At 49.2% G+C, this 10,835-nt stretch overlaps 1 protein-coding gene across 1 annotated transcript; it reads left to right on the top strand.

Moving 5' to 3' along the window:
- The first annotated feature begins 538 nt into the window (after positions 1-538).
- On the top strand, positions 539-2,178 carry LOC138359321 (craniofacial development protein 2-like). The gene is made up of 2 exons (XM_069318459.1): positions 539-1,180; positions 1,987-2,178. Exons 1-2 carry the CDS (start codon positions 539-541, stop codon positions 2,176-2,178), a joined length of 834 nt encoding a protein of 277 aa, XP_069174560.1.
- Positions 2,179-10,835: the final 8,657 nt, after the last annotated feature.

The following is a 10,835-nucleotide window of genomic DNA, read 5'->3' as shown; positions in this document are numbered from 1 at the left end:
ACACTCATGGGAAAGATTTCGGGAGTTAACCCTGAGGAAAAATCCGGAGTCGTGGTCCCTAAGGCAGTTTGCAGCTGTTTACAACTACATTCTGGCAACTCCTGAGACGACACTGGTGCCAAGTGTATCGGCGCCTGCCCTTCCCTTGGATTACATCGGTGGCGTGGAGAGGCTGGATCTGCTGCATGGGCAACAGCTGATCCTCCATAATTACTGCCCAGGCCTGTGCCCTGGAGAGGACACTCCAGCATCGCCTTGGCGATGGCTGAACACGGGAAGCGACAGTTACCGGTGATAAGCCTACAACTCAGTTGATGTAGTGAGGCGCCAGGGGTTGCTTCCGTTGGTGGGAGAAATTATCCGATTTCATAGGACAGCTACTGCCCGCCTCAAGCTGGGCAGTTTGAGAGCCACCCAGCTCTCACATTGGGCACATGGAATGTAAGGACCATGACACCAGGGTCTCTCGGAAGATCTACTGGAAGTGAACGACGCCCGCAAGACAGCTGTGATCAACAATGAACGGCGCAGGCTCCAGATGGACATAGCCGCCCTGCAGGAGACACGTTTGCCCACGACCGGCAGCATACGGGAGAAGGACTTTACCTTCTTCTGGCAGGGCAAACCACCAGAAGAGGTAAGAGAGCATGACGTTGGCTTTGCCATCAGGAACAGGTTGTTAGGGTCCATAGTACCACCCACGGAGGGGTCTGCAAGGATCATCAAACTTCAGCTTCATACAGCAGCAGGAATGGTCAGCTTCATCAATGCCAATGCACCAACACTGACCTCCTCCACCGAAGCGAAGGACGAGTTCTATGATGACCTCGGCTTAACTCTCAGAGACATACCTCAACAAGAGACAGTCTTTTTCCTGGGAGATTTTAATGCAAGAGTTGGTTCTGATCACAGCTCTTGGCCTTCCTGCCTGGGCCAGTTTGGATTTGGGAAGATGAATGAGAGTGGGCAACGCCTCCTGAAGTTCTGCTGCCGTCATGATCTTTGCATCACCAATTCCTTCTTCGACACCAAGCCCCAGCATACGGTTTCCTGGAGACATCCCAGGTCTAAGCATTGGCATCAACTCGACCTGGTGCTTACGGGACATAGCAATCTGAGAAACGTCAAACTGACCCGCATCTTCCAGAGCGCAGATTGTGACACCGACCACTCTCTTGTCGTTTGCAGAGTAAAATTCCAGCCCTGGAAAATCCACAGAGTAAAGTAGGAGGGAAGACCACGCATTAACGTAAACAAGACCCGTGACCTTCACAAGGTGGAGGAATTCACTGCGGCACTGGCAAATGCCCTTCTTGTATTACCCTGCGATAGCGCAAGTGAGAGGTGGTCACATCTCAGGGGCACTATTTTCAACACTGCCATGCCCACCTTCGGTAAGAGGCAAAACAAGTCAGCACATTTGTTCGAGGCCAGTGCAGAGGAACTGTTACCCCTCGTAGAGGAAAAGAGACGAACTCTCTCATCCTACAAGACCCTGCCCTCAGAAAGGAACCTACAGGGATCCCTACTGCCCGTAGTAGTGTTCAACAAACTGCGAGGCGTTGTGCTAACGATTACTGACTTCGACTTTGTTCCAGCATCCAGACTGCGGGCACTGTTGGCAACATAAGAGGCATGTACGAAGGGATCAAACAGGCAACAGGCCCCACACAAAACAGGACGGCTCCTGTGAAGTCAGCCACTGGAGAGATCATTAAAGACCGTGATCAACAGATGAATCGATGGGTGGAACATTACTCCGAACTCTATTCCAGAGAGAACTTGGTCAGCGTAGCGGCTTTGGATGCAATCAAATGCCTGCCCATCATGGAAGAACTTGATTTTGAACCAACTGTGGAAGAAGTTTAGAAAGCAGTGGATTCACTTTCCTCAGGGAAAGCCCCAGGAAACGACTGGATTCCGCCTGAAGTTCTCAAGTGCACTCGTGGATCACTTAAAACTGAGTAGCATGAACTTCTGTGCCAGTGCTGGAGGGAGGGCTCGGTGTCACAAGACATGAAAGATGCAAACATCATCACTCTCTACAAAAATAAAGGTGACAGAAGCGATGTCAACAACAATCGCGGCATCTCCCTTCTCAGCGTCGTTGGCAAACTCTTCGCCAGGGTCGTCTTGGTCAGGGTTCAGATTCTTGCCGAAAGAGTGTACCTCGAGTAACCGTGTGGTTTCCGATCAGAGAGGTCGACCACTGACATGGTGTTCTCCCGGAGACAGCTTCAAGAAAAGTGCAGGGAGAAGAGAAATGCCTTGTACATCGCCCTCATTGACCTTACAAAGGCCTTCGACCTCGTTAGTGGGGACGGACTCTTCAAGATTTTGGCCAAAATTGGCTGCCCACCCACCCTACTCAGCATGATACAATCGTTCCACAAGGACATGAAGGGGATAGTCGTGTACGACGTGTCAACTTCTAAACCATTCAACATCAACAGTGGTGTTAAACAGGGGTGTGTTCTTGCTCCAACCCTATTCCGCATCATCTTCGTGGTCCTCGTCAAGCATGCCTTTGGAACAACCACAGAAGGCTTCTATCTTCGTACAAGATCTGATGGAAAGCTCTATAAACTATCCAGACATTGAGCACAGACAAAAGTACAGATGCGAATCCTCAAGAAGTTCCTCTTCGCCGACTACGCAACAATCACCACACACAGCAGAAGGCCTGCAGCAGCTACTCAACCGCTTTACCGCAGCCTTGTTCCGCATTCGGCCTGACAATCAGCCTGAAGAAGACACAAGTGATGAGACAACATGTCAATGAGCTACCCTGTATAAATATAGCAGACTATGTGCTGGAGGCAGTTCACGAGTTTGTGTACCTGGGCTCCACAATCTCAGACAACCTTTCCCTGGACACTGAACTCAACAGACGTATCGGGAAGGCCGCAACAATATTGGCCAGGCTCACAAAGAGCGTTTGGGAAAATGCCAAACTGACAGTGCACACCAAGGCACAAGTCTACATGGCATGTGTGGTGAGTACACTTCTCTACGGCTCCGAATCCTGGACCCTGCGCTCTCGCCAGGAGAGACCTTTCACATGCGGAACCTGAGACGCATCCTTGACATCACGTGAAAGACCATGTCACCAACAACACAGTACTCGAGAGAACAGGAGTCCCTTCAATGTTCATTCTCCTGAAGCAGAGACACATGCGATGGCTGGGACATGTCACACGCATGGTCGATAGCCGCATACCGATGGATCTCTTGTATGGAGAACTGGCATCAGGAAGGAGACCCCCCGGAAGACCTTAGCTGCATTTCAAAGATGCCTGAACGCGACCTCAAGCAGATGAACATCGACATCAACACTTGTGATGCAGCAGCTGCGGACAGATCGGCCAGGAAATGCAAAGTACAGAAGGGACTCCAGCAATTCGAGGATGAACTTAAGAGGCAGGCAGAGGCTAATAGACTTCAGAGGAGGTCTCGACCACTGTCAGACGCGCCCGTTTGGCGTTTATCTGCGCTTGCTGCAGTCGGGACTGTCATTCTCGGGTTGGCCTTCACAGCCACAGCAGGCGCTGCATCCAACTAGACTACAACAACTAGACACCCAGGGCACAATTTCATAACCTTACGGGATTGAAGGATGCCTACTACTACTACTACTGCCTAAAAGTGAATGCTTTATGTGCCCTATTAATAGTCTCATGTTCCTCCGCCAGTATAGCTAATTCATGATCATCCTTATTCAAACGCTTGCCTGCAGCTAACACCATAGTCAATTTATCAGGCAGACAAGTGTTACGAACCCGGATCCAGCGTCCGAGCAAGTAGCAGTAACAACTACGCCATCTGTGGGTCAGCTCCCGAAACCCCCGCCAAACGAACGACGACACCGGATGAGGACGGCGAATATCGGCCACAAGGGCCAGTTTCCAGTCCTGTGCAGCTCACAACACAGCCGCTCCTGACCTCTGGTGAGGTGGTGCTCCGACGACAGCGCCATCTATGGACTGGATACGTCAGGTGTTTGTGCCCGAGCCCGTAAGTAAGGTGTTCTAGTGTGTCCCAGTCATTGATAACGTGTCTGCTTACAGAGTCGACCTGGGACCACTGTGTTGAAGGTTGAGTCAGTCTACCCGAGGCAGCCAGTCTCCATACTGTGAAGTTTGCTGCAGCTGTTGTGACGTCGTCCCCCCGGAAGAACACTGTGGTGTGTTAGCCTGCCAGTGGAGTGGCAGTGAAAGGATTTACCCGGGACCGACTGTTGGACACGATCATCCACTGGGGTATTGAGGACAGGAGGGTGAGTTGTGATATCACACGAGACTCCTGTCTAGGGCGTACCCCTTATATCGTTCGTGGAGTGGCCGTACCAGCCTTGGTGGCTCAGTACCTGCCAGCAGACCAGCTGGACGTGTGGTTGACGGCCTCCACGACGGTGCCCCCAGTGGACCTGCGTTTTGGCTGACCTGTGGCCCGGGTAGGCTCAGCATTCTCAGAGGACACGTCGTGAGGCCACGAAGAAAGCACCAAGGACTCAGCACCAAGTGGTGTGGCACCAGCGTCTTCAGCAGAAGACCACGATGAAGGATTAATCCCCTTGTATAGTGTTAATACCCTCCCCCTGTGCACGTTTGATTTTTATATATTTAATAGGTGATGGTAATAATTATAATATTAAGTTCTTAGCTTTCTTTCCCTACTCCCTTTAAGTTAATTGCGTCACGGATCTCATCCCTTGATAGCCACTACTGGCTCGGGAACGGATACATATATCTTCCTCTAACAACATCAGAGTAAGGACCCCGTTGCGTCCCGAGAGGGTCGTAACATAATTGGCATCCCCAGCGGGATCCGTCCCCTTGTTAAGTATGTTTGACAGGGGTGGTGAAGTGGCGTAATCCCTGTATATAATTCCCCCTGTGTGACGATTGTGACGTTATACGTCCTGTGCGGTGCTCAGAGTGACTAAGTGCGATATTGTGCAGTGCGGTGCTCGCTGTGATTAAGCGATTAAGTGCAATATTGACTAGTGCGGTGCTCAGTGATTTAGTGCAATATTGTAGAGCGAAGTGTTCGCTTGGACTCAGTGCAATATTGGGTAGTGCGGTGCCCGGAGTGATTACGTGCAATATTGGCAAGTGCAGAGTTTGGTGCGTTAAAGTGCAATATTGACGTAGAACAGTGCTCGGTGCGTTAAGTGCTAACGTGTAAACGGTGTGTTAAGTGCTCGTTAAGTGTTCCATCTGTGACAATGGCAGACAAAGCTACCATCGATGATCTGGACGATGTCAAGGCTTTTCTGAACAGAGTGGACTATATTGCCAGATTAAAGTATCTGAGCAAACCAGAGCTTGTACTAGTGAGCGCCTACCTGGAGATCAAGATCCGTGCCAGTGATTCCCGTGTGGAGATCTTGTCCAAGGTTCACCGGCACCTGAAGGCAGAAGAGAAACAGGAAGGCGAGACTCCTAGTACAAGGGAAGGTGAGGAGATAGCTTCCACGGAAAAGGAAGATAAGGGCAGCGACGTTGACAGTGATGCAGGTGAGCTTAATATCAGCTTCCTAACTGTCAAGATGCGTGCCTTGGAAATTAATCGAGAAATTGAATGGAAGAAGTTAGAATTAGAACGAGAGTTAAAAGATAAAGAATTGGCAATGAGGCGTTTAGAATTAGAAAAAGAAAGAAGAGAAGAACAAGAAAGAGAAGAGAGACGAGAGAGAGAAGAACGAGAAAGAGAGAGAGAAGAACGAGAAAGAGAAGAAAAAGAAAGACAGAGACAACATGAACTAGAAGTATTACGACTAGGCGCTGGACAGAGACAAACTGGAGTAAGCGGTTTCGATCCGGTAAGGAATATCAAAATGGTCCCCAAATTCAACGAGAGAGAAGTTTCGAAGTTCTTCGCAGCCTTCGAGAAAGTCGCTGCCTCTTTGGAGTGGCCAAGGGAGAATTGGGCCATCATGATACAGTCAGTCTTGACTGGGAAGGCCCAAATCGCCTACTCTACGTTATCCCTTGACGACTCCGGCGATTACGATATGGTGAAGAAAGTGGTGCTCATGGCGTACCAATTGGTACCTGAGGCATATAGGCAAAAGTTCAGAAACCTGAAGAAGACCTCAGAGCACACTTTCACCGAATTCGCCACCATCAAGGAGCGACTTTTTCAAGAATGGTGTGCCTCTCGGAAGGTGGAGACCAAGGCAGACCTCGAGCAGCTGATTCTGCTCGAGGACTTCAAGGATTGTTTGTCTGTAGACCTGAAGACGTACTTAGAGGAACAGCAGGTAGAGACCTTGAGTGCAGCAGCCACCATGGCTGAAGAGTACATCCTGACTCATAGGCCGTCTGCTAAGTACGTCCCAAGGAATTACCAGCGCCGGTTCGACAGACCAAATGACGAAGAGGAAAGACCCGTCCCACAAAGTGCTAAGAAGACGCCCCCAAGTAGCCCTCGAAGAACAAGTCCTAGCAGTCCGAAACACCGGAGCCCGAGGAGGAATATGGTGTGCTGGACTTGTGGGCAGAAAGGGCATATAGCTGCTAGGTGCCGAGGCAGAAGAGGTGGCAGCGCACGAAGGGAGGTGATGTTGATGAGCTGTGGAACATCACCAGCAGGAAGCCAGTCGACGACGACGCAGGAAGAACCCAGATTGTTTTCCCCTCACACTTCAGGCGGGTATGTATCGAGTGATCATACTGGTAGATCTGTAGTAGTGCTCAGAGATAGTGGAGCAGCCCAGTCCCTGATCATGAAGAGCTCGGTACCCGAGGGAGTAAGTGTGGACGGGAGACAAGAGGTTGTCCTGGTTGGGTTTCCAAGGACGCAGTACATCGCCCCCTTAGTGCCAGTACATCTCGACTCGCCTTATTTCAGCGGCACATGTGCGTTGGCAGTAGTCGATACCCTTCCCTGTGGCTGGGATTGACGTAGTACTAGCCAACGACTTGGTGACAGATTGGAGCATCAATCATCCCAAGGTTGCGGACGAGTCTACCGGAACAGCACGGTCTGAGGTAACACGCAATGGTAATGTCCAGGTAAAGACAGACCCGGATTTAAACATATTTAATTTGTCCTCTCCCCCGCAGATCGACAGTTATCTAGCAGTGTCTCCTGATTCTTCTCTCGACAAGGAACATGAGGTTACGATGGCAGAAGTACCTGAGCTAGAAAAGAGGCCTTGTGTGCAGACACCCACGGATACCAACGAGTCTGGAGCGAAGGCTGAGGTGTGCTTGCGGTATGGCAAGTTACAGCGTGTAGTGGACCAGCCAGAGATTCCCCAGACGTCAGAGGTATGTGAGGTGTGTTCAAAAGGTCTAGTGCCCTCTTTGGTCCAAGCCAGGCTAGTGGATGGTGCCGGCTATGGACATGACAAGCTCAGGAAACTTATCCCTCGACTTACCAAATGTTTCCTATCGGTATTTTGTTTGTTTTTCGTATGTGTTCTTGTATGTGTTCTCAGTAAGGATCAGTGGACGACCCGAAGGATGGTGGCTCCCATGAACATCGTGAAGAGGCCCCAGGGATTGGAGATTTGTACTGCAGGTGTTGCAGTTGAAGAAGGGACCTGGAAGGTGATGGTTGATACAGGAGGTACGACATGTGATAATATGAGTGACTGTTTCCGACAGGTTGACACCCCCCGCGTGATTGCTGAACCTCAACACAGCGTTATGCGGAACGTTGGTCGACCTGACGGTGGCAGAGTGAATGTCATCTGCGACGTACAAGCAGCCCTGTTGGGACTAGGTGTGGACCTAGTAGGGTATGCTGTAAGTATTGACTTACCCACTGTCGCGATCACTCTGAATTATCAGACCCCTGTATTCCAGGTTCCTGTCTCCCTGAAGGACCATCGGACCAGCACCAGAAATGCCGTCTATGGTCAGCCATCATCGGTGCCACGACATAAGGAAGTGTCGAGTCACCCCAGATCGTGTCTACACCGATCCTTACTCGAGAGGTGTGAGGTTATGCTCCGGAATAACATCTCGGTGGAGACGGTGAAGATGTGGAAGATTACACCAGGCAGGACCTTGCCTTCAATTTTAAAGTTCCCGTTGTGCCGGAATTGCCCAGTAGGACAGTTTTGTGGACGAGACAGCCTCGCCATCCCAGATTATAAAGCATGTGTGTCCATTGGGAGCAGTGTCGCCGTACTAATTTGGTTTGTGTTTCTTTTTATAGAACCCCAAACCAAATTCTTTTTGGTGGGGAGGTGTTACGAACCCGGATCCAGCGTCCGAGCAAGTAGCAGTAACAACTACGCCATCTGTGGGTCAGCTCCCGAAACCCCCGCCAAACGAACGACGACACCGGATGAGGACGGCGAATATCGGCCACAAGGGCCAGTTTCCAGTCCTGTGCAGCTCACAACACAGCCGCTCTTGACCTCTGGTGAGGTGGTGCTCCGACGACAGCGCCATCTATGGACTGGATACGTCAGGTGTTTGCGCCCGAGCCCGTAAGTAAGGTGTTCTAGTGTGTCCCAGTCATTGATGACGTGTCTGCTTACAGAGTCGACCTGGGACCACTGTGTTGAAGGTTGAGTCAGTCTACCCGAGGCAGCCAGTCTCCATACTGTGAAGTTTGCTGCAGCTGTTGTGACGTCGTCCCCCCGGAAGAACACTGTGGTGTGTTAGCCTGCCAGTGGAGTGGCAGTGAAAGGATTTACCCGGGACCGACTGTTGGAGACGATCATCCACTGGGGTATTGAGGACAGGAGGGTGATTTGTGATATCACACGAGACTCCTGTCTAGGGCGTACCCCTTATATCGTTCGTGGAGTGGCCGTACCAGCCTTGGTGGCTCAGTACCTGCCAGCAGACCAGCTGGACGTGTGGTTGACGGCCTCCACGACGGTGCCCCCAGTGGACCTGCGTTTTGGCTGACCTGTGGCCCGGGTAGGCTCGGCATTCTCAGAGGACACGTCGTGAGGCCACGAAGAAAGCACCAAGGACTCAGCACCAAGTGGTGTGGCACCAGCGTCTTCAGCAGAAGACCACGATGAAGGATTAATCCCCTTGTATAGTGTTAATACCCTCCCCCTGTGCACGTTTGATTTTTATATATTTAATAGGTGATGGTAATAATTATAATATTAAGTTCTTAGCTTTCTTTCCCTACTCCCTTTAAGTTAATTGCGTCACGGATCTCATCCCTTGATAGCCACTACTGGCTCGGGAACGGATACATATATCTTCCTCTAACAACAACAGAGTAAGGACCCCGTTGCGTCCCGAGAGGGTCGTAACAACAAGACAATAATTCTTCTATCAGCATAAGCTGTTTAAGAGAGACAAAATCTTGCATGTTCATACTATTTAGCCACTTGTCAAAGATAGACTCTTTACACGAGCAAAATCTGTGACTGATTGATCAGGTGTGCGCTTTAAACATCTAACGTTTGTCGTAGTGCCTCTGCATTGACTTCGTACGCTTGCAATATCCTTTTCTTTACTGTGGGGTAGTGAAAACTATCTTCAAATGGTAATGAAGCGAAAATGTCCTGGGCTTTCCCTTTCAACTTTCCCTGCATTATGGCCAACCAAGAGACCTCTGGCCATTTCAGACTTGTAGCTAACTTTGCAGAGTGCAGGAAAAATAATTCGGGGTCCTTCTCATTAAACTTGGGTAGTTCAAACCCTCTAGAAAAATAAATACCAATACCTGAAGAGCCCTTACTTCCAGCAGATGCTGCGGCTTCGAGCTTCTTCTCTTCTAGCCAAATCTGGGCCTCAGCCATCTGCTGTTTAATTAACAACTGCTTGGTTTCTTCTTCTTCTTCCCTGAGTCTAGCTGCCTCTAACTCAGCTTCTCCCCTGAGTCTAGCTACTTCTAACTCAGCTTCCCTCAGCTTAGTGTTTTCTTCACAATTAAATTGCTCGAGCTCAGTTTGTCTAAACTGAAGTTCTAGTTCCTGCCTTCTGACACTAGCTGCATTCTCAGTCTCATCAGGGTATGCCTGTAACACCTCGTCATCTAACATACCATCTTCTATCAGATGTAAAAACATGGTTCTCAACAATTTACTTTTAGTCATTCTAGGTCCAACATCTATCTCTAGGACCTTACCCATACAAATAAGAAACGACTTAGTCAAGATCTCAATTTTCTACACTAATGGCTTCTGCAAAATCTCTAACTTCTTGCACCATCTTGTCAACTTGTCACCTCTGTGTCACATAAAAACAAAAGGATGTCACTCACGATCGTGTTCAAATACAAAACTGCAATGGAGTTATACAGTAACAAAAATAATCCTAACCCTAGGATTTCAACAGGAATGATCTTGAGCAAAGGATTGGCATGATAATGATTCTGAATAGCAGGTAATCATTTTACTTATCAACAATCATCACAGACAGGAACCCAATTTTTCTCTGTCATGCCCACATGCTCCACAGCATCGCTCGTAATAATAATAATGTGGTCAAAAACTATATATTACCACCAAGCCTTCAATAAGGTCTAGGGGAAAGACACACAAAATAAATAAAAACAACCAGTTTACTGGGGCTTATAACATAGGGCACCGGAAATAAGCCAAAGAACAAAAACTAAGTTCTCTACAACTCATACTATTTCACCTTAAACAATCTTTACTCCAACTCTTGTGAATCATTATCATCATGCACTGTACTGCACCACCTCTCTGAACTAGCTGTCCTTAGGTTCTATCCTAGTGCAGTCGTAAACTAGCTCAAGCATGCTTATAAACAAATATTACAGAATGGTGGTGTCACAAAATATCATTAGTGGGTTCAGGAAGCCATATCATCCAGTGGGGTTTAGGAAGCCATATCATCCACTGGGGTTTAGGAAGCCATATCATCCACTGGGGTTTAGGA

This window comes from Procambarus clarkii, chromosome 90 (assembly GCF_040958095.1).
Source record: "Procambarus clarkii isolate CNS0578487 chromosome 90, FALCON_Pclarkii_2.0, whole genome shotgun sequence".
Taxonomy (NCBI): domain Eukaryota; kingdom Metazoa; phylum Arthropoda; class Malacostraca; order Decapoda; family Cambaridae; genus Procambarus; species Procambarus clarkii.
Note: the sequence above shows the minus strand (reverse complement) of the source record. Positions and strands in the feature narration are given on the sequence as shown.